This window comes from Oncorhynchus tshawytscha, linkage group LG11 (genome assembly GCF_018296145.1).
Source record: "Oncorhynchus tshawytscha isolate Ot180627B linkage group LG11, Otsh_v2.0, whole genome shotgun sequence".
NCBI lineage: Eukaryota > Metazoa > Chordata > Actinopteri > Salmoniformes > Salmonidae > Oncorhynchus > Oncorhynchus tshawytscha.
In genome coordinates this window covers 55816095-55840513 of record NC_056439.1, presented here as the reverse complement: position 1 = coordinate 55840513, position 24419 = coordinate 55816095, and the positions used below count along the sequence as shown (strand labels likewise).

Genomic DNA, 24419 nt, shown 5'->3' with positions numbered 1-24419 from the left:
TCCCTCTCTCCTCCGTAGCAGAATCGTGATCTGGTTGTTTTCATTAACGCCTCCAAAAACTTCAACCTCAACATCACCTGGGCCGCCAGCTTCACAGGTAACACACCTTAACACAGCTCCACAGGTAACACCTTAACATACCTTCACAGGTAACACCTTAACATACCTTCACAGGTAACACACCTAAATACACCTTCACAGGTAACACAATTTAATACTCTTTTAGAATAAACCCCAGGAAGAGTAGCTGCTGCCTTGACAGGAACTAATGGGGATCCATAATAAACCCCAGAAAGAGTAGCTGCTGCCTTGGCAGGAACTAATGGGGATCCATAATAAACCCCAGAAAGAGTAGCTGCTGCTGCCTTGGCAGGAACTAATGGGGATCCATAATAAACCCCAGGAAGAGTAGCTGCTGCCTTGGCAGGAACTAATGGGGATCCATAATAAACCCCAGGAAGAGTAGCTGCTGCCTTGGCAGGAACTAATGGGGATCCATAATAAACCCCAGGAAGAGTAGCTGCTGCCTTGGCAGGAACTAATGGGGATCCATAATAAACCCCAGAAAGAGTAGCTGCTGCCTTGGCAGGAACTAATTGGGATCCTTAACCCTGTCACATGTACCATCACACGGGTGTGATTATTCTACAATGGTCCCTGGAGCGTTTGATCACACCGGTGTGATTAGAACGCTCATTTAGAGCATTTTTTAAAAGTTTTGAATGATGCAACAGTCAGCATTTGAGCTGGCCACACTGTTTTTTCAGAAACATTTTCCACAAACACAGTCCTTACAAAGTAATGTCCAGAATATGAGCAGTTTATTTTTGGATGCAATGTTCAGACATTCACAGAAATATCTACAGCAGAACACAATCATCCAAACCTGAAAATGTTGACTACATTTGTCCTAGCGCTAGCTGGGGATAGATTGACGTAACACAAGCAGTCATATTTTTAGATCTCTCAGCTGACATAAACTACAAAATGAATGAACTTTTAGACTATTTATAATTAATCACATCACGGGTGAGCTCACCACTCTCTAGAAAACGAAAGTAATCCGACAATGAGTAGTTTCTCTACGCAGCCATGCTTTGTTTTCGCTCACAGAAACCAAAGATAATAAGAGAAGACAAGATGATTTTAGTCTGTTTATTGTATGCATGTTGAAGGGGGTGAGTCGTCTACCATCGTTCACATCCCACCATTCATTTCCGGAGTTCTCAAAAAAAACTATGAACCTTTACTCACCTAATTTTTTTATAACATCTTTGGTCCGACAGACGATTACGTGAAACCCAGAATGCACTGTATGTCAACAAACATGGCTCCACACACAGCTGGAATTAGCTTAGCTCATCATAATCAGTACAAACTTCAAAAACGTATTTTACACACATAATATGTGCCCATAACAATCTATGCAAGAATCGGAATGATTTGATTTGTCACCGGTAATTGAAAACAAATGAATAAAACATTAAATATATAAATATTTACCACAAAACATTTTATGGTGATAGTGATATATTGATAAAAGTGGCGCGTGCCGGCAGTCAACCACGTAACCTCCCACTCTGAGCCAGTGTTGTTGTTTATGTATGTAGCTGGTGAGCTAAGCTGTAGCATTAGCAATGTCTTTCAAAAGGAGACAACTCACCAATGTGGAAATTCTGGATATTCTTTTAAATTCTGACAATTAGTCTGAGTATGAAAGTCAGGAATCCGATTCTGACAGTGAAGAGCTGCCCCCCAACCTTGTAGCCATTGAGAACCCTGAATCTGAGGACTCCTTGTCCACTGACGAAGTTCCCTTTGAAGATGCTGTTGGTGATGGAGGCAGACAGACAGTGGATGAAGTACAGGAGGTCTGTGGTAGCTGGAAGGCCTCCAGCCATTTCACCCCTCCTGGCCCTGCTGTTTGCTTTGATGTGTCCCAGTCTGGAGTGCAAATCCCCTTCCCATTTCCCTCTGAGGCAGAGTGCTTCAAGTTGTTTCTGACAGAGGAGCTGGTGGGAGACATAGTAGAGGAGACCAAACACTATACCTTGGAGCTACAGGAGAAGAGAGAGTCAGGAGTGAGGGGGAAACTCGCTAAATGGTTGACAACCACAATTAGTGAAATGTATACCTTCCTGTTGACAATCATTCCCATGGGGATAGTAAAGAAGAACTCCCTAAGAGAATACTGGAGCTCAGATCCTATGTTTGCAACTCCCTTCTTTGCCACCGTTGGGGGGTCCGTGGCTCCTCATCTCAGCAAGGGACACTCTTTGTACAGTTGAAGTCAGAAGTTCACATACACTTAGGTTGTCATTAAAAAGTCATTAAAAATCGTTTTTCAACCACTCCACAAATGTCTTGTGAACAAACTATAGTTTTGGCAAGTCAGTTAGGACATCTACTTTGTGCATGACACAAGTCATTTTTCCAACAATTGTTTACAGACAGATTATTTCACTTATAATTCACTGTATCACAATTCCAGTGCGTCATAAGATTACATACACTAAGTTGACGGTGCCTTTAAACAGCTTAGAACATTATGTCATGGCTTTAGAAGCTTCTGATAGGCTAATTGATATCATTTGTCAATTGGAGGTGTACCTGCGGATGTATTTCAAGGCCTACCTTCAAACTCAGTGCCTCTTTGCTTGACATCATGGAAAAATCTAAAGAAATCAGCCAAGACCTCAGAAAAAAAGTGTAGACTTCCACAAGTCTGGTTCATCCAGGGGAGCCATTTCCAAATGCCTGAAGGTACCAACTTCATCTGTATAGTAGTACACAAGTATAAACACCATGGGACCACACAGCCGTCATACCGCTCAGGAAGGAGACACATTCTGTCTCCTAGAGATGAACGTACTTTGGTGCGAAAAGTGCAAATCCATCCCAGAACAACAGCAAAGGACCTTGTGAAGATGCTGGAGGAAACAGGTACAAAAGTATCTATATCCACAGTAAAATGAGTCCTATATCAACATCACCTGAAAGGCCGCTCAGCAAGGAAGAAGCCACTACTCCAAAACCGCCATAAAAAGCCAGTCTACAGGTTGCACCGTCCCAACCGTAAAGCATGGGGGTGGCAGCATCAGGTTGTGGGGGTGCTTTGCTGCAGGAGGGACTGGTGCACTTCACCAAATAGATGCCATCGTGAGGGAGGAAAATTATGATGATATATTGAAGCAACATCTCAAGACATCTGTCAGGAAGTTGAAGCTTGGTCGCAAATGCGTCTTCCAAATGGACAATGACCCCAAGCATACTTACAAAGTTGTGGCAAAATGGCTTGAGGACAACAAAGTCAAGGTATTGGAGTGGCCATCACAAAGCCCTGACCTCAATCCTATAGAAAATTTGTTGGCAGAACTGACAAAGCGTGGGCTACAAACCTGACTCAGTTACACCAGCTCTGTCAGGAGGAATGGGACAAAATTCACCCAATTTATTGTGGGAAGCTTGTGGAAGGCTACCCGAAACGTTTGACCCAAGTTAAACAATTTAATTCAATGCTACCAAATACTAATTGAGTGTATGTAAACTTCTGACCCACTGGGAATGTGATGAAAGAAATAAAAGCTGAAATAAATCATTCTCTCTGCTGTTATTCTGTGGTGATCCTAACTGACCTAAACAGGGAATGTGAAAAGGGGATTGTGAAAAATGGAGTTTAAATGTATTTGGCCAAGGTATATGTACATTTAAAATTTCCGACTTCAACTGTATGTATTGTTACAGCAGTTCCACACTCTTCCAGCATCTGCTCTCCAACAGCACAGGGGCCTGTGGCACAGTCAGGTCGAACAGGAAGGGGATGCCGGCATTCAGATGCAGAGAGGGGAGGTGGAGGGGAGTGGAACGGTCAACAGCTGGCAGTAAAGTGGCATGACAAACGAGACGTCCTCTCCACTGTCCATACAGCAACCATGTCGGCCACAGGGAAGGTGGACCACCTGACGGGAGAGAGAGATTAAACCACACTGTGTACTTGACTATAACGTTAAAATGGAGGCAGTGGATAGGGCGGACATGATAAACAGCTTTCTGGAATGCACTCAGAAAACGACCAAGTTGCATAAGATTTTTCCATCTGATTACCGCTCAATGTTCATCGCCAACTAACAGATGAACAAGGTCTTTTTTGTATTTGGACGTGCAGTTCACATAAAAATGACAAACGATTCATGTAATAAAGGCACTTACTTTTGATAGAAACGCAGCCTGGATTTGAACCAGGGTGTCTGTAGTGACACCTCTAGCACTGAGACGCTGTGCCTTAGACATCTGCGCCACTTAGGAGTCGTAAGGCCAGGGTAGCTTCGAAATACAACACACGCTAATACTTCTCCGAGGCAATTAGCATTGTTTTACAGGGAATATATACAAATATATTATGCTCCCTTCATACAGTGAGCTACATTAGAAACGCCATGCAGATACTATTATAACGGATTAAGGCACTTACTTTGTTAGAAACTCACACATTTCCAAAGTTAACATTGGTAACGAAAACAATGACTGCAATGCGGGCAACAGACAGAAAATGTGAACACGTGTGCAGATCCTGTTCTGACGGCACATGAAGCAAATGTCTGACTTGAAATGCACTTGCGAAGTGCTTGGGGAATTTTGTCTGGGTCAGAAATGTTCAAAGAAATGTATTGTCCGCAAAAGTAAAAAATGACTACTTTGATGGTAATGAATGAATGAACACACCTCAATTCAAAGTGTTATTAGAAAATGAAAACTTCTACCAAACTTCTACTAGTGAGTAATTAAGATGGGTTTCTCTCAACCTTGGTGTGATGTGTTGATGATATGTCCACTGAAAAAATGTGTTCTTTCTCTCTCTCCCCCCGTCATCCCAAAGCAGGTACTCAGACAGGCGAGGAGATCCCAATCATCTCCAGGAGTAACATTAAGGAGTTTAAAGACAGTTTCTCCAACGAGAACTTTGACTTCCGCAACAACCCAAACATCACCTTCTTCGTCTATGTCAGCAACTTCACCTGGCCCATCAAGATACAAGTAGGTGACATGAGACACACACCCCCAACCCCACCCCCTCCGATGTGTGGGGGTGTAGAGTGATGCTCCAGCAGCTATCTGCTAGATGTGTGGGGGTGTAGAGTGGTGCTCCAGCAGCTAACCTCTAGATGTGTGGGGGTGTAGAGTGGTGCTCCAGCAGCTATCTGCTAGATGTGTGGGTGTGTAGAGTGGTGCTCCAGCAGCTAACCTCTAGATGTGTGGGGGTGTTGAGTGGTGCTCCAGCAGCTAACCTCTAGATGTGTGGGGGTGTAGAATGATGCTCCAGCAGCTAACCTCTAGATGTGTGGGGGTGTAGAGTGGTGCTCCAGCAGCTAACCTCTAGATGTGTGGGGGTGTAGAGTGGTGCTCCAGCAGCTAACCTCTAGATGTGTGGGGGTGTAGAGTGATGCTCCAGCAGCTAACCTCTAGATGTGTGGGGGTGTAGAGTGGTGCTCCAGCAGCTAACCTCTAGATGTGTGGGGGTGTAGAGTGGTGCTCCAGCAGCTAACCTCTAGATGTGTGGGGGTGTAGAGTGGTGCTCCAGCAGCTATCTGCTAGATGTGTGGGGGTGTAGAGTGGTGCTCCAGCAGCTAACCTCTAGATGTGTGGGGGTGTAGAGTGGTGCTCCAGCAGCTATCTGCTAGATGTGTGGGGGTGTAGAGTGATGCTCCAGCAGCTAACCTCTAGATCTGTGGGGGTGTAGAGTGATCCTCCAGCAGCTAAACTCTAGATGTGTGGGGGTGTAGAGTGGTGCTCCAGCAGCTAACCTCTAGATGTGTGGGGGTGTAGAGTGGTGCTCCAGCAGCAATCGGCTAGATGTGTGGGGGTGTAGAGTGGTGCTCCAGCAGCTAACCTCTAGATGTGTGGGGGTGTATAGTGGTGCTCCAGCAGCTAACCTCTAGATGTGTGGGGGTGTAGAGTGGTGCTCCAGCAGCTAACCTCTAGATGTGTGGGGTATAGAGTGATGCTCCAGCAGCTATCTGCTAGATGTGTGGGGGTGTAGAGTGGTGCTCCAGCAGCTATCTGCGTGGGGGTGTAGAGTGATGCTCCAGCAGCTAACCTGTAGATGTGTGGGGGTGTAGAGTGATGCTCCAGCAGCTATCTGCTAGATGTGTGGGGGTGTAGAGTGGTGCTCCAGCAGCTAACCTCTAGATGTGTGGGGGTGTATAGTGGTGCTCCAGCACAGCAACTATCTGCTAGATGTGCGGGGGTGTAGAGTGATGCTCCAGCAGCTAACCTCTAGATGTGTATGGGTGTAGAGTGGTGCTCCAGCAGCTAACCTCTAGATATGTGGGGGTGTAGAGTGATGCTCCAGCAGCTAACCTCTAGATGTGTGGGGGTGTAGAGTGGTGCTCCAGCAGCTATCTGCTAGATGTGTGGGGGTGTAGAGTGATGCTCCAGCAGCTAAACTCTAGATGTGTGGGGGTATAGAGTGGTGCTCCAGCAGCTAACCTCTAGATGTGTGGGGGTGTAGAGTGGTGCTCCAGCAGCTATCTGCTAGATGTGTGGGGGTGTAGAGTGATGCTCCAGCAGCTAAACTCTAGATGTGTGGGGGTATAGAGTGGTGCTCCAGCAGCTAACCTCTAGATGTGTGGGGGTGTAGAGTGGTGCTCCAGCAGCTAACCTCTAGATGTGTGGGGGTGTAGAGTGGTGCTCCAGCAGCTAACCTCTAGATGTGTGGGGGTGTAGAGTGGTGCTCCAGCAGCTAACCTCTAGATGTGTGGGGGTGTAGAGTGGTGCTCCAGCAGCTAACCTCTAGATGTGTGGGGGTGTAGAGTGGTGCTCCAGCAGCTAACCTCTAGATGTGTGGGGGTGTAGAGTGGTGCTCCAGCAGCTAACCTCTAGATGTGTGGGGGTGTAGAGTGGTGCTCCAGCAGCTAACCTCTAGATGTGTGGGGGTGTAGAGTGGTGCTCCAGCAGCTAACCTCTAGATGTGTGGGGGTGTAGAGTGGTGCTCCAGCAGCTATCTGCTAGATGTGTGGGGGTGTAGAGTGATGCTCCAGCAGCTAAACTCTAGATGTGTGGGGGTATAGAGTGGTGCTCCAGCAGCTAACCTCTAGATGTGTGGGGGTGTAGAGTGGTGCTCCAGCAGCTAACCTCTAGATGTGTGGGGGTGTAGAGTGGTGCTCCAGCAGCTAACCTCTAGATGTGTGGGGGTGTAGAGTGGTGCTCCAGCAGCTAACCTCTAGGGGTGTAGAGTGGTGCTCCAGCAGCTAACCTCTAGATGTGTGGGGGTGTAGAGCGCTTAAAAAATATATATATATGAAATACACTGCTCAAAAAAAGAAAGGGAACACTAAAATAACACATCCTAGATCTGAATGAATGAAATATTCTTATTAAATGCTTTTTTCTTTACATAGTTGAATGTGCTGACAACAAAATCACACAAAAATTATCAATGGAAATCTAATTTATCAACCCACGGAGGTCTGGATTTGGAGTCACACTCAAAATTAAATTGGAAAACCACTCTACAGGCTGATCCAACTTTGATGTAATGTCCTTAAAACAAGTCAAAATGAGGCTCAGTAGTGTGTGCTCAATTGGATTCAGGTCTGGGGAACGGGCGGGCCAGTCCATAGCATCAATGCCTTCCTCTTACAGGAACTGCGACACACTCCAGTCACATGAGGTCTAGCATTGTTTTGCATTAGGAGGAACCCAGGGCCAACCGCACCAGCATATGGTCTCACAAGGGGTCTGAGGATCTCATCTCGGTACCTAAAGGCAGTCAAGCTACCTCTGGCGAGCACATGGAGACCCCCCAAAGAAATGCCACCCCACACCATGACTGACCCACCGCCAAACCGGTCATGCTGGAGGATGTTGCAGGCAGCAGAACATTCTCCACGTCGTCTCCAGACTCTGTCACGTCTGTCACATGTGCTCAGTGTGAACCTGCTTTCATCTGTGACGAGCACAGGGCGCCAGTGGCGAATTTGCCAATCTTGGTGTTCTCTGGCAAATGCCAAACGTCCTGCACGGTGTTGGGCTGTAAGCACAACCCCCACCTGTGGACGTCGGGCCCTCATACCGCCCTCATGGAGTCTGTTTCTGACCGTTTGAGCAGACATATTCACATTTGTGGCCTGCTGGAGGTCATTTTGCAGGACTCTGGCAGTGCTCCTCCTGCTCCTTCTTGCACAAAGGTGGAGGTAGCGGTCCTGCTGCTGGGTTGTTGCCCTCCTACGGCCTCCTCCACGTCTCCTGATGTACTGGCCTGTCTCCTGGTAGCGCCTCCATGCTCTGGACACTACGCTGACAGACACAGCAAACCTTCTTGCCACAGCTCGCATTGATGTGCCATCCTGGATGAGCTGCACTACCTGAGCCACTTGTGTGGGTTGTAGACTCCATCTCATGCTACCACTAGAGTGAAAGCACCGCCAGCATTCAAAAGTGACCAAAACATCAGCCAGGAAGCATAGGAACTGAGAAGTGGTCTGTGGTCCCCACCTGCAGAACCACTCCTTTCTTGGGGGTGTCTTGCTAATTGCCTATAATTTCCACCTGTTTATTCCATTTGCACAACAGCATGTGAAATGTATTGTCAATCAGTGGTGCTTCCTAAGTGGACAGTTTGATTTCACAGAAGTGTGATTGACTTGGAGTTACATTGTGTTGTTTAAGTGTTATTGTTTTGAGCAGTGTATATATATATACATACATACAGTGGGGAGAACAAGTATTTGAAACACTGCCGATTTTGCAGGTTTTCCTACTTACAAAGCATGTAGAGGTCTGTCATTTTTATCATAGGTACACTTCAACTGTGAGAGACGGAATCTAAAACAAAAATCCAGAAAATCATATTGTATGATTTTTAAGTAATTAATGTGCATTTTATTGCATGACATAAGTATTTGAACACCTACCAACCAGTAAGAATTCTGTCTCTCACAGAACTTTTAGTTTTCCTTTAAGAAACCCTCCTGTTCTCCACTCATTACTTGTATTAACTGCACCTGTTTGAACTCGTTACCTGTATAAAAGACACCTGTCCACACACTCAATCAAACAGACTCCAACCTCTCCACAATGGACAAAACCAGAGAGCTGTGTAAGGACATCAGGGATAAAATTGTAGACCTGCACAAGGCTGGGATGGGCTACAGGACAATAGGCAAGCGGCTTGGTGAGAAGGCAACAACTATTGGCTCAATTATTAGAAAATGGAAGAAGTTCAAGATGACGGTCAATCACCCTCGGTCTGGGGCTCCATGCAAGATCTCACCTCGTGGGGCATCAATGATCATGAGGAAGGTGAGCGATCAGCCCAGAACTACACGGCAGAACCTGGTCAATGACCTGAAGAGAGCTGGGACCACAGTCTCAAAGAAAACCATTAGTAACACACTACGCCGTCATGGATTAAAATCCTGCAGCGCACGCAAGGTCCCCCTGCTCAAGCCAGCGCATGTCCAGGCCCGTCTGAAGTTTGCCAACGACCATCTGGATGATCCAGAGGAGGAATGAGAGAAGGTCATGTGGTCTGATGAGACAAAAATAGAGCATTTTGCTCTAAACTCCACTCGCCGTGTTTGGAGGAAGAAGAAGGATGAGTACAACCCCAAGAGCACCATCCCAACCATGAAGCATGGAGGTGGAAACATCATTCTTTGGGATGCTTTTCTGCAAAGGGGACAGGACGACTGCACCGTATTGAGGGGAGGATGGATGGGGCCATGTATCGCGAGATCTTGGCCAACAACCTCCTTCCCTCAGTAAGAGCATTGAAGATGGGTCGTGGCTGGGTCTTCCAGCATGACAACGACCCGAAACACACAGCCAGGGAGTGGCTCCGTAAGATGCATCTCAAGGTCCTGGAGTGGCCTAGCCAGTCTCCAGACCTGAACCCAATAGAAAATCTTTGGAGGGAGCTGAAAGTCCGTATTGCCCAGCGACAGCCACGAAACCTGAAGGATCTGGAGAAGGTCTGTATGGAGGAGTGGACCAAAATCCCTGCTGCAGTGTGTGCAAACCTGGTCAAGAACTACAGGAAACGTATGATCTCTGTAATTTTAAACAAAGGTTTCTGTACCAAATATTAAGTTCTGCTTTTCTGATGTATCAAATACTTATGTCATGCAATAAAATGCTAATTATTTACTTAAAAATCATACAATGTGATTTTCTGGATTTTTGTTTTAGATTCCGTCTCTCGCAGTTGAAGTGTACCTATGATAAAAATTACAGACCTCTACATGCTTTGTAAGTAGGAAACGCTGCCAATTTTGCAGGTTATCAAATACTTGTTCTCTCCACTGTATATATATATACACTTCCGTTGAAAACTTTGGGCTCACTGAGAAATGTCCTTGTTTTTTGTCCATTCAAATAACATCGAATTGATCAGAAATACAGTGTAGACATTAATGTTGTAAATGACTATTGTAGCTGGAAACGATAGATATTTTTTTTAAGGGAATATCTACACACAGTGGGGAGAACAAGTATTTGATACACTCCTGATTTTGCAGGTTTTCCTACTTACAAAGCATGTAGAGGTCTGTGACCCCAACCTTTTGAACGGTAGTGTATATTTCACTGTTTTTTAACGAGGCAGTTAAGAACAAATTCTTATTTATAATGACGGCCAAACCCTCCCCTACCCCGGACGACGCTGGGAAAATTGTGCATTGCCCCATGAGACTTCCGATCACAGCTGGTTGTGATACAGCCCGGGATTGAACCAGGGTCTGTAGTAATGCCTCTAGAACTGAAATGCAGTGCCTTAGACTGATGTGATACAGTCCGGGATTGAACCAGGGTCTGTAGTGATGCCTCTAGCACTGAGATGCAGTGCCCCTTAGACCACTGTGATACAGCCCGGGATTGAAGCAGGGTCTGTAGTGATGCCTTTAGCACCGAGATGCAGTGCCTTAAGACTGATACATCACATCAGTCTATGTAGAAAAATGTGTAATGGTGTTTTTTACATTGGATAAAAGTAGAGACTCAGAGCTAGAAAATGGAATATCATACACTGCATTTGAGGAACAATGGGAAAGTAATTCTGCTTTGAAAGTTGATTAACCTGTAACCCCACTTTTGAGAAAATAGCCATTGAATGTTTTGGGTATACCTACCTACATCTTGCCTATGCTGCTCTGTACCATCACTCATTCATATATCCTTATGTACATATTCTTTATCCCCTTACACTGTGTATAAGACAGTAGTTTTTTTGGAATTGTTAGTTAGATTACTTGTTCGTTATTACTGCATTGTCGGAACTAGAAGCACAAGCATTTCGCTACACTCGCATTAACATCTGCTAACCATGTGTATGTGACAAATAAAATTTGATTTGATTTGATTTCTTTGTCTACACCCATTCGGGCATCATTCACACCTTCTTAAGCCTTAGTTCAACCCATCTCTTCAAGGATTCACACATGAGGCCATGTGGTAAACACACGCTATGTCAAATAAAATGTATGTTTATTGCAATTCGTTCCAGTCACTGGCAGCAGAGAAATGGAAGGAAAGGCGGCCATAGAGGTGTTGGCTTTGGGGATGACCAGTGAGATATACCTGCAGGAGCACGTGCTACTGGTGGGTGTTGTTATCGTGACCAGTGAACTGAGATAAGGCGGGGCTTTACCTAGCATAGACTTATAGATGACCTGGAGCCAGTGAGTTTGTCGACAAATATGTAGCGAGGGCAATCCGACTAGAGCGTACAGGTCGGAGTGGTGGGTAGTAAAAGGGGCTTTGGTAACAAAACGGATGGCACTGTGATAGACTACATCCAGTTTGCTGAGTAGAGTATTGGAAGCTATTTTGTAGATGACATCGCCAAAGTCGAGTATCGGTAGGATAGTCAGTTTTACTAGGGTAAGTTTGGCGGCGTGAGTGAAGGAGGCTTTGTTGCGAAATAGAAAGCCGATTCTAGATTTGATTTTGGATTGGAGATGCTTGATGTGAGTCTGGAAGGAGAGTTTGCATACTCAAAAGGCAAAGCCTTATAACAGTTCCACCCAAAACAAGCTGCCATTTATGGTTAAAAAAATTGACTGCAAAACAGGCTGAGGCCACCAAGGCATTAGCTATCTCTGAACACTGTTCCATGCTGGCATGTGATCACATTGGAGAAGCATGTAGAGCTGCTTTCTCAGACTCCACTGCTGCTCCCACTTCAACATGCACAGGACAAAGTGCACAGACATGATTCATGGTGTTCTAACACCATACTTTCTGAAAAGGTTGGTCGCAGATGTGGGTGACCAGCGTTTCAGCCTCCTCCTTGATGAGTCCACGGATGTGGGTGACCAGCGTTTCAGCCTCCTCCTCGATGAGTCCACAGATGTGGGTGACCAGCGTTTCAGCCTCCTCCTTGATGAGTCCACGGATGTGGGTGACCAGCGTTTCAGCCTCCTCCTTGATGAGTCCACAGATGTGGGTGACCAGCGTTTCAGCCTCCTCCTTGATGAGTCCACAGATGTGGGTGACCAGTGTTTCAGCCTCCTCCTTGATGAGTCCACAGATGTGGGTGACCAGCGTTTCAGCCTCCTCCTCGATGAGTCCACGGATGTGGGTGACCAGCGTTTCAGCCTCCTCCTTGATGAGTCCACGGATGTGGGTGACCAGCGTTTCAGCCTCCTCCTCGATGAGTCCACGGATGTGGGTGACCAGCGTTTCAGCCTCCTCCTCGATGAGTCCACAGATGTGGGTGACCAGCGTTTCAGCCTCCTCCTTGATGAGTCCACGGATGTGGGTGACCAGCGTTTCAGCCTCCTCCTTGATGAGTCCACAGATGTGGGTGACCAGCGTTTCAGCCTCCTCCTCGATGAGTCCACAGATGTGGGTGACCAGCGTTTCAGCCTCCTCCTTGATGAGTCCACAGATGTGGGTGACCAGCGTTTCAGCCTCCTCCTCGATGAGTCCACAGATGTGGGTGACCAGCGTTTCAGCCTCCTCCTCGATGAGTCCACAGATGTGGGTGACCAGCGTTTCAGCCTCCTCCTCGATGAGTCCACAGATGTGGGTGACCAGCGTTTCAGCCTCCTCCTCGATGAGTCCACGGATGTGGGTGACCAGCGTTTCAGCCTCCTCCTCGATGAGTCCACAGATGTGGGTGACCAGCGTTTCAGCCTCCTCCTTGATGAGTCCACGGATGTGGGTGACCAGCATTTCAGCCTCCTCCTTGATGAGTCCACAGATGTGGGTGACCAGCGTTTCAGCCTCCTCCTCGATGAGTCCACAGATGTGGGTGACCAGCGTTTCAGCCTCCTCCTTGATGAGTCCACGGATGTGGGTGACCAGCGTTTCAGCCTCCTCCTTGATGAGTCCACGGATGTGGGTGACCAGCGTTTCAGCCTCCTCCTCGATGAGTCCACAGATGTGGGTGACCAGCGTTTCAGCCTCCTCCTCGATGAGTCCACAGATGTGGGTGACCAGCGTTTCAGCCTCCTCCTCAATGAGTCCACGGATGTGGGTGACCAGCGTTTCAGCCTCCTCCTCGATGAGTCCACAGATGTGGGTGACCAGCGTTTCAGCCTCCTCCTCGATGAGTCCACAGATGTGGGTGACCAGCGTTTCAGCCTCCTCGATGAGTCCACAGATGTAAGTGTTTCTATGTACCTGGGGGTTGTGATAAGGTACTTTAGTAACACCAAGCAGACAATTGTATCAACATTTCTGGGGCTTGTTGAGTTGGAGGGAGGAGATGCCAAATCTATAGCCCGTGCTGTTGTGGCTTTCCTCGAGAAGTGTAGTCTTAAAAAAGAGATACTCCTGGGGATAGGGACTGACAATGCCTCTTATGATGGGGATTAACAATGGGGTCCATAAAGTGCTGAAGGAGGAGGAGTATGGCCTCAAATATCTGGTTCTTATTCTCTGTGTGTACCACTCTCTGCAGCTTGCTCATTTGTAGTTCTAAACATATTTAGGCTGTTTTTTACTCACTTTTTGTCTCTCCCACGACGTTATTCCTCTCCCCTACAGCGTCCATCACAATTACATAACATGGCCAATTATGCAAATTAGGGGGTGACGTCATTTAGCGACTTTTAGGACAGCCAATAGCTGCTTTCCTTACTGAGGATTTGGCAACACTGGGTCTTTTTCCATGGCTTAACCAACTAGGCTTGTAATTGAACAATTTTCTTTGTATTTATAGATGGCAGTTTGTTATTAAGATGGAAGTTCACCTGACCTTATACATATTCACAGAGAATGATGCAGGCTTCTATTACATATTCACAGAGAATGATGCAGGCTTCTATTACATATTCACAGAGAATGATGCAGGCTTCTATTACATATTCACAGAGAATGATGCAGGCTTCTATTACTTATTCACAGAGAATGATGCAGGCTTCTATTACATATTCACAGAGAATGATGCAGGCTTCTATTACTTATTCACAGAGAATGATGCAGGCTTCTATTACATATTCACAGAGAATGATGCAGGCTTCTATTACTTATTCACAGAGAATGATGCAGGCTTCTATTACATATTCACAGAGAATGATGCAGGCTTCTATTACATATTCACAGAGAATGATGCAGGCTTCTATTACATATTCACAGAGAATGATGCAGGCTTCTATTACATATTCACAGAGAATGATGCAGGCTTCTATTACATATTCACAGAGAATGATGCAGGCTTCTATTACATATTCACAGAGAATGATGTAGGCTTCTAATACATAATTGATACATATTTATGAATTGGGGGTGGGAACTTTGTGGGTGATTTCCATGTGGATTGGACAAGTAACAACAAGTAGGGAGCTAGCTAGCATGCCACACTTATCTAGCCAACTAATGTTCTGTTGTTACACGGTATTCAAAAGATTAGCCAGCTAGGCTATAGCAGGTTCTGGAGCTGGATTTGTCATGTAGGGGAAAACATTAGCTTTGACTTTCCAATCTATTTTTATCTCACGTTTTGAAGCTCCTGTATAGCCTAGCTTTCTAACGGTTTGGTAATGTGGACAGCCTAGCTTTCTAACGGTTTGGTAATGTGGACAGCCTAGCTATAGAACGGTTTGGTAATGTGGACAGCCTAGCTTTCTAACGGTTTGGTAATGTGGACAGCCTAGCTATCTAATGGTTTGGTAATGTGGACAGCCTAGCTTTCTAACGGTTTGGTAATGTGGACAGCCTAGCTTTCTAACGGTTTGGTAATGTGGACAGCCTAGCTTTCTAACGGTTTGGTAATGTGGACAGCCTAGCTATAGAACGGTTTGGTAATGTGGACAGCCTAGCTATAGAATGGTTTGGTAATGTGGACAGCCTAGCTTTCTAACGGTTTGGTAATGTGGACAGCCTAGCTATAGAACGGTTTGGTAATGTGGACAGCCTAGCTTTCTAACGGTTTGGTAATGTGGACAGCCTAGCTTTCTAACGGTTTGGTAATGTGGACAGCCTAGCTATCTAACGGTTTGGTAATGTGGACAGCCTAGCTATAGAACGGTTTGGTAATGTGGACAGCCTAGCTATAGAACGGTTTGGTAATGTGGACAGCCTAGCTATAGAACGGTTTGGTAATGTGGACAGCCTAGCTATCTAACGGTTTGGTAATGTGGACAGCCTAGCTATCTAACGGTTTGGTAATGTGGACAGCCTAGCTATAGAACGGTTTGGTAATGTGGACAGCCTAGCTTTCTAACGGTTTGGTAATGTGGACAGCCTAGCTTTCTAACGGTTTGGTAATGTGGACAGCCTAGCTATAGAACGGTTTGGTAATGTGGACAGCCTAGCTATAGAACGGTTTGGTAATGTGGACAGCCTAGCTATAGAACGGTTTGGTAATGTGGACAGCCTAGCTATAGAACGGTTTGGTAATGTGGACAGCCTAGCTATCTAACGGTTTGGTAATGTGGACAGCCTAGCTATCTAACGGTTTGGTAATGTGGACAGCCTAGCTATAGAACGGTTTGGTAATGTGGACAGCCTAGCTATAGAACGGTTTGGTAATGTGGACAGCCTAGCTAAATCAAATCAAATCAAATTTTATTTGTCACATACACATGGTTAGCAGATGTTAATGCGAGTGTAGCGAAATGCTTGTGCTTCTAGTTCCGACAATGCAGTAATAACGAACAAGTAATCTAACTAACAATTCCAAAAAACTACTGTCTTATACACAGTGTAAGGGGATAAAGAATATGTACATAAGGATATATGAATGAGTGATGGTACAGAGCAGCATAGGCAAGATACAGTAGATGATATCGAGTACAGTATATACATATGAGATGAGTATGTAAACCAAGTGGCATAGTTAAAGTGGCTAGTGATACATGTATTACATAAGGATGCAGTCGATGATATAGAGTACAGTATCTACGTATGCATATGAGATGAATAATGTAGGGTAAGTAACATTATATAAGGTAGCATTGTTTAAAGTGGCTAGTGATATATTTTACATCATTTCCCATCAATTCCCATGATTAAAGTGGCTGGAGTAGAGTCAGTGTCATTGACAGTGTGTTGGCAGTAGCCACTCAATGTTAGTGGTGGCTGTTTAACAGTCTGATGGCCTTGAGATAGAAGCTGTTTTTCAGTCTCTCGGTCCCAGCTTTGATGCACCTGTACTGACCTCGCCTTCTGGATGACAGCGGGGTGAACAGGCAGTGGCTCGGGTGCTATCTAACGGTTTGGTCATGAGGACAGCCTAGCTATAGAACGGTTTGGTAATGTGGACAGCTTAGCTTTCTAATGGTTTGGTAATGTGGACAGCCTAGCTATCTAACGGTTTGGTAATGTGGACAGCCTAGCTATCTAACGGTTTGGTAATGTGGACAGCCTAGCTATCTAACGGTTTGGTAATGTGGACAGCCTAGCTATCGAACAGTTTGGTAATGTGGACAGCCTAGCTATTAAACGGTTTAGACTACTGGCGTGTTTTCGTGTTTTTCTACATTGTAGACATGGTGCAACATTTGGTAGGCTCATGCCATGTTTCTCACATCTAGGGGAAGTGGAATAATAGGCTACAGTGACTGCTGCTGCTGATGATGATGATGATGCTGATGCTCCCCGCAAATGATGCGTAACAATGCGCTGAGCTGCACCAATCAAAGCAGTGGAGCGTGATCCAAACCATTCATCTTTCACAATACATTCATTTGACTTGGTGAATACCAGTGTTTTGGACCTAACTTGCTTACCACTTTTTACACGTGGTTTCTTCCTTCACACTCTCCATGATTATGACCTCCTCATAAATATTTGATCAAATTCTTCATTTTATGTATGATTACCTAGAAACAAGGGTGGGTCAACTTACCCCACTCTCCCCTACACTAATGAATACTCGGGGAGAAAATGTTGTAGATTCACACGCCGAGCGCGGCAGATGTTTATTAAGTCCTCGCAGAAGTCAGGAATCGTGGTCACAGGCCGGCAATGGTCAAACACAGGTAGGCAGTCAAAAACAAACAATACCTCACAACCATACAAACAGAAAGAACTGAACTAAATAGGGAGCTGATGAGACCAGGTGAGAAACCAACACAGGTGAAATCAATGAACAAAAATTAAAGACAGCGCTACGTTCCAGAACACAAAGAAACAGAGCTATGCTCTAGAACACAAAGAAACAGAGCTATGTTCTAGAACACAAAGAAACAGAGCTACGTTCTAGAACTCAAAGAAACAGAGCTATGTTCTAGAACACAAAGAAACAGAGCTATGTTCTAGAACACAAAGAAACAGAGCTACGTTCTAGAACTCAAAGAAACAGAGCTATGTTCTAGAACACAAAGAAACAGAGCTATGTTCTAGAACACAAAGAAACAGAGCTACGTTCTAGAACACAAAGAAACAGAGCTACGTTCTAGAACACAAAGAAACAGAGCTACGTTCTAGAACACAAAGAAACAGAGCTACGTTCTAGAACACAAAGAAACAGAGCTATGTTCTAGAACACAAAGAAACAGAGCTACGTTCTAGAACACAAAGAAACAGAGCTACGTTCTAGAACACAAAGAAACAGAGCTATGTTCTAGAACACAAAGAAACAGAGCTATGTTCTAGAACACAAAGAAACAGAGCTACGTTCTAGAACACAAAGAAACAGAGCTACGTTCTAGAACACAAAGAAACAGAGCTACGTTCTAGAACACAAAGAAACAGAGCTATGTTCTAGAACACAAAGAAACAGAGCTACGTTCTAGAACACAAAGAAACAGAGCTACGTTCTAGAACACAAAGAAACAGAGCTATGTTCTAGAACACAAAGAAACAGAGCTATGTTCTAGAACACAAAGAAACAGAGCTATGTTCTAGAACACAAAGAAACAGAGCTACGTTCTAGAACTCAAAGAAACAGAGCTATGTTCTAGAACACAAAGAAACAGAGCTATGTTCTAGAACACAAAGAAACAGAGCTACGTTCTAGAACTCAAAGAAACAGAGCTATGTTCTAGAACACAAAGAAACAGAGCTATGTTCTAGAACACAAAGAAACAGAGCTATGTTCTAGAACACAAAGAAACAGAGCTACGTTCTAGAACACAAAGAAACAGAGCTACGTTCTTGAACACAAAGAAACAGAGCTATGTTCTAGAACACAAAGAAACAGAGCTACGTTCCAGAACACAAAGAAACAGAGCTACGTTCCAGAACACAAAGAAACAGAGCTACGTTCTAGAACACAAAGAAACAGAGCTACGTTCCAGAACACAAAGAAACAGAGCTATGTTCTAGAACACAAAGAAACAAGGCTACATTCTAGAACACAAAGAAACAGAGCTATGTTCTAAAACACATAGAAACAGGGCTACGTTCTAGAACTCATAGAAACAGGGCTATGTTCCAGAACACAAAGAAACAGGGCTACGTTCCAGAACACAAAGAAACAGGGCTATGTTCCAGAACACAAAGAAACAGGGCTACGTTCCAGAACACATAGAAACAGGGCTACGTTCCAGAACACAAAGAAACAGGGCTACATTCCAGAACACAAAGATACAAGGCTACGTTCTAGAACACATAGAAACAAGGCTACGTTCCAGAACACATAGAAACAAGGCTACGTTCCAGAACACAAAGAAACAGGGCTACGTTCCAGAACACATAGAAACAGGGCTACATTCCAGAACACAAAGATACAAGGCTACGATCCAGAACAAAAAAATACAGGGATACGTTCCAGAACACAAAGATACAGGGCTACGATCCAGAACACAAAGATTCAAGGCTACGATCCAGAACACAAAGATACAGGGATACGTTCCAGAACACAAAGAAACAAGAACACAAGGTTTACTAAGAAAAGAAAAGCAGAACCTTACAGCTAAATTGTATTAGTGGAGTGCCTTTGTTACAACTATGAAACAAAAAGCATTTGAACACGGTAACAGATTCTTTTTACAATGACAAAAAAATGAAAAATAGCCCAATCACCAAGACGCACGGTCAAATGATGAAAACATCAGTGCCTAACCCTCATTATAAGCACCAAGTGTACTTGATTATTAGTGAAAATCAGCACAAAAGCAATAGCATTTCAATTTAGTACAGGTTTAACTGAATAAACAACAGAGACAGAATACAATATGTAATGTTATTATATAGTCAGAGGAACGGAAGCTTGAGTGAGTTGCTAATGTTAATATTTATTATATATGTTTTACTTTATACCCCTTTTTCACCACAATTTCGAGATATCCAATTGGTAGTTAGTCTTGTCCCATTGTTGCAACTCCCCTACTGACTCAGAGAGGCGAAGGTCTAGAACCGCGCGTCCTCCGAAACACGACCCTGCCAAGCCACACTGTTTCTTGACACACTGCTCTCTTAAACCGGAAGCCAGCTGCACCAATGTGTCGGAGGAAACACAGTCAAGCTGGCGACCGAAGTCAGCTTCCAGGCGCCCGGCCCGCCACAAGGACCAATTTTGCGCCGCGTCACGGGTCTCCCGGTCACTGCCGGAAGGGATCGAACCCGGGTCTGTAGTGCGATAATCAGCCCGTAGCATTGTCACGTCCTTGTTCTATCCGAACGGTCCCCTCCTGTCTCAGTGTTTCATGTGGTGGTGGCAGCGGGCACCTGCTCAGTGTGCATCGTTCTGGCTACTTTGCGCTTAAGCCTTGGAGGTGTAGGTTCCGTCTGAGACTCAGAATCAGAAGAACGATCGTCAGAGATGTGACAATTCATTGCTTGGGTTTAGTGGATTGATATAGGATACATATCATTTAGAGGTTAGAATTAGAATAGATCAATTCAAAAGATTGGCCCTGTTCTTCATTCACAACCGGTGATGACAGAATTCTGCATCGTTCGCTTCTCATCGCTCTTCAACTCACCCATTCAATCCCTACCGCCCCATCATACTTTACTTTATTTATGTCATCTCTTGTATGTGTGAAATGAGGTTTGGTATAGTTATAGTGATTATCAACTGGGCACGGCACCATCAACTACTTTGGGAGAAGGAGCGGAGCAGGCCCTACTGTCGGGAAAATGAGGGGCAACGGGGGTATACCATTCCAGAAATGACATGCCCTGGTTCTGACTCCAGTTGTGTTTGTGATATTGAGATTCTAACACTGATATTATGTTATATAGACTGATTTAGGAAAGACGGAGGGGGCATGACTTTCAAAAGGGCAGAGTAATACCAGTCTGTCTCTGTCTTTCTCGCTGTCTGTCTCTTAACCCGTCTCTGTCAGCCTGTCTGTCTTTCTCTCTGTCTGTTAACATGTCTGTCAGCCTGTCTGTCTTTCTCTCTGTCTGTCTGCCTGTCTGTCTTTCTCTCTGTCTGTTAACATGTCTGTCAGCCTGTCTGTCTTTCTCTCTGTCTGTCTGCCTGTCTGTCTTTCTCTCTGTCTGTTAACATGTCTGTCAGCCTGTCTGTCTTTCTCTCTCTCTGTCTGTCTGCCTGCCTGTCTTTATCTCTGTCTGTTAACATGTCTGTCTGTCTTTATCTCTGTCTGTTAACATGTCTGTCTCTAATCAGATTACCTCTCTGTTAACATGTCTGTCTCTAATCTGTCTCTCTCTCCTCAGATTACCTCTGTCTATTAACATGTCTGTCTCTAATCTGTCTCTCTCTCATCAGATTACCTCTGTCTGTTAACATGTCTGTCTCTAATCTGTCTCTCTCTCATCAGATTACCTCTGTCTGTTAACATGTCTGTCTCTAATCTGTCTCTCTCTCATCAGATTACCTCTGTCTATTAACATGTCTGTCTCTAATCTGTCTCTCTCTCTTCAGATTACCTCTGTCTATTAACATGTCTGTCTCTAATCTGTCTCTCTCTCATCAGATTACCTCTGTCTGTTAACATGTCTGTCTCTAATCTGTCTCTCTCTCATCAGATTACCTCTCTGTTAACATGTCTGTCTCTAATCTGTCTCTCTCATCAGATTACCTCTGTCTATTAACATGTCTGTCTCTAATCTGTCTCTCTCTCCTCAGATTACCTCTGTCTATTAACATGTCTGTCTCTAATCTGTCTCTCTCATCAGATTACCTCTGTCTATTAACATGTCTGTCTCTAATCTGTCTCTCTCTCTTCAGATTACCTCTCTGTTAACATGTCTGTCTCTAATCTGTCTCTCTCTCTTCAGATTACCTCTGTCTGTTAACCTGTCTGTCTCTAATCTGTCTCTCTCTCATCAGATTACCTCTGTCTATTAACCTGTCTGTCTCTAATCTGTCTCTCTCTCATCAGATTACCTCTGTCTGTTAACCTGTCTGTCTCTAATCTGTCTCTCTCTCATCAGATTACCTCTGTCTGTTAACCTGTCTGTCTCTAATCTGTCTCTCTCATCAGATTACCTCTGTCTGTTAACCTGTCTGTCTCTAATATGTCTCTCTCATCAGATTACCTCTGTCTATTAACATGTCTGTCTCTAATCTGTCTCTCTCTCCTCAGATTACCTCTGTCTGTTAACATGTCTGTCTCTAATCTGTCTCTCTCTCATCAGATTACCTCTGTCTGTTAACATGTCTGTCTCTCATCAGATTACCTCTCTGTTAACATGTCTGTCTCTAATCTGTCTCTCTCTCCTCAGATTACCTCTGTCTATTAACATGTCTGTCTCTAATCTGTCTCTCTCTCATCAGATTACCTCTGTCTGTTAACATGTCTGTCTCTAATCTGTCTCTCTCTCATCAGATTACCTCTGTCTGTTAACCTGTCTGTCTCTAATCTGTCTCTCTCTCATCAGATTACCTCTGTCTGTTAACATGTCTGTCTCTAATCTGTCTCTCTCTCATCAGATTACCTCTGTCTATTAACATGTCTGTCTCTAATCTGTCTCTCTCTCTTCAGATTACCTCTGTCTGTTAACATGTCTGTCTCTAATCTGTCTCTCTCTCATCAGATTACCTCTGTCTATTAACATGTCTGTCTCTAATCTGTCTCTCTCTCCTCAGATTACCTCTCTGTTAACATGTCTGTCTCTACTCTGTCTCTCTCTCTTCAGATTACCTCTGTCTGTTAACATGTCTGTCTCTAATCTGTCTCTCTCTCATCAGATTACCTCTGTCTATTAACATGTCTGTCTCTAATCTGTCTCTCTCTCATCAGATTACCTCTGTCTATTAACATGTCTGTCTCTACTCTGTCTCTCTCTCCTCAGATTACCTCTGTCTATTAACATGTCTGTCTCTAATCTGTCTCTCTCTCCTCAGATTACCTCTGTCTATTAACATGTCTGTCTCTAATCTGTCTCTCTTTCTTCAGATTACCTCTCTGTTAACATGTCTGTCTCTAATCTGTCTCTCCTCTCATCAGATTACCCCTGTCTGTTAACATGTCTGTCTCTAATCTGTCTCTCTCTCATCAGATTACCTCTGTCTATTAACATGTCTGTCTCTCTCTCATCAGATTACCTCTGTCTGTTAACATGTCTGTCTCTCTCTCATCAGATTACCTCTGTCTATTAACATGTCTGTCTCTAATCTGTCTCTCTCTCATCAGATTACGTCTGTCTCTAATCTGTCTCTCCTCTCATCAGATTACCTCTGTCTATTAACATGTCTGTCTCTAATCTGTCTCTCTCTCCTCAGATTACCTCTCTGTTAACATGTCTGTCTCTACTCTGTCTCTCTCTCTTCAGATTACCTCTGTCTGTTAACATGTCTGTCTCTAATCTGTCTCTCTCTCATCAGATTACCTCTGTCTATTAACATGTCTGTCTCTAATCTGTCTCTCTCTCATCAGATTACCTCTGTCTATTAACATGTCTGTCTCTACTCTGTCTCTCTCTCCTCAGATTACCTCTGTCTATTAACATGTCTGTCTCTAATCTGTCTCTCTCTCCTCAGATTACCTCTGTCTATTAACATGTCTGTCTCTAATCTGTCTCTCTTTCTTCAGATTACCTCTCTGTTAACATGTCTGTCTCTAATCTGTCTCTCCTCTCATCAGATTACCCCTGTCTGTTAACATGTCTGTCTCTAATCTGTCTCTCTCTCATCAGATTACCTCTGTCTATTAACATGTCTGTCTCTCTCTCATCAGATTACCTCTGTCTGTTAACATGTCTGTCTCTCTCTCATCAGATTACCTCTGTCTATTAACATGTCTGTCTCTAATCTGTCTCTCTCTCATCAGATTACGTCTGTCTCTAATCTGTCTCTCCTCTCATCAGATTACCTCTGTCTGTTAACCTGTCTGTCTCTAATCTGTCTCTCCTCTCATCAGATTACCTCTGTCTATTAACATGTCTGTCTCTAATCTGTCTCTCTCATCAGATTACCTCTGTCTATTAACATGTCTGTCTCTCTCTCATCAGATTACCTCTGTCTATTAACATGTCTGTCTCTAATCTGTCTCTCTCTCATCAGATTACCTCTGTCTATTAACATGTCTGTCTCTCTCTCATCAGATTACCTCTCTGTTAACATGTCTGTCTCTACTCTGTCTCTCTCTCATCAGATTACCCCTGTCTGTTAACATGTCTGTCTCTAATCTGTCTCTCTCATCAGATTACCCCTGTCTGTTAACATGTCTGTCTCTAATCTGTCTTTCTCTCATCAGATTACCTCTGTCTGTTAACCTGTCTGTCTCTAATCTGTCTCTCTCTCATCAGATTACCTCTGTCTATTAACATGTCTGTCTCTAATCTGTCTCTCTCTCATCAGATTACCTCTGTCTGTTAACATGTCTGTCTCTAATCTGTCTCTCTCTCCTCAGATTACCTCTGTCTGTTAACCTGTCTGTCTCTAAACTGTCTCTCTCTCATCAGATTACCTCTGTCTGTTAACATGTCTGTCTCTAAACTGTCTCTCTCTCATCAGATTACCCCTGTCTGTTAACATGTCTGTCTCTAAGCTGTCTCTCTCTCCTCAGATTACCTTTCTGTCTGTTAACCTGTCTGTGTCTTAACATGTCTGTCTCTCTCCTCAGATTGCCTTCTCTCAGCACAGTAACTTCATGGATCTGGTGCAGTTCTTC

The 24419-nt window shown here is 44.4% G+C and overlaps 1 protein-coding gene across 1 annotated transcript in view; it reads left to right on the top strand.

Annotated features, from left to right (window-relative positions):
- Positions 1 to 24419, top strand: part of LOC112236362 (attractin) — a 210999-nt gene that overhangs the window by 148616 nt on the left and 37964 nt on the right. The window contains 3 exon segments of the mRNA XM_042330405.1: positions 19 to 97; positions 4877 to 5034; positions 24372 to 24419. The exon segment at positions 24372 to 24419 is cut by the window's right edge and continues 14 nt beyond it. Coding sequence (XP_042186339.1) covers positions 19 to 97; positions 4877 to 5034; positions 24372 to 24419 — 285 coding nt within the window.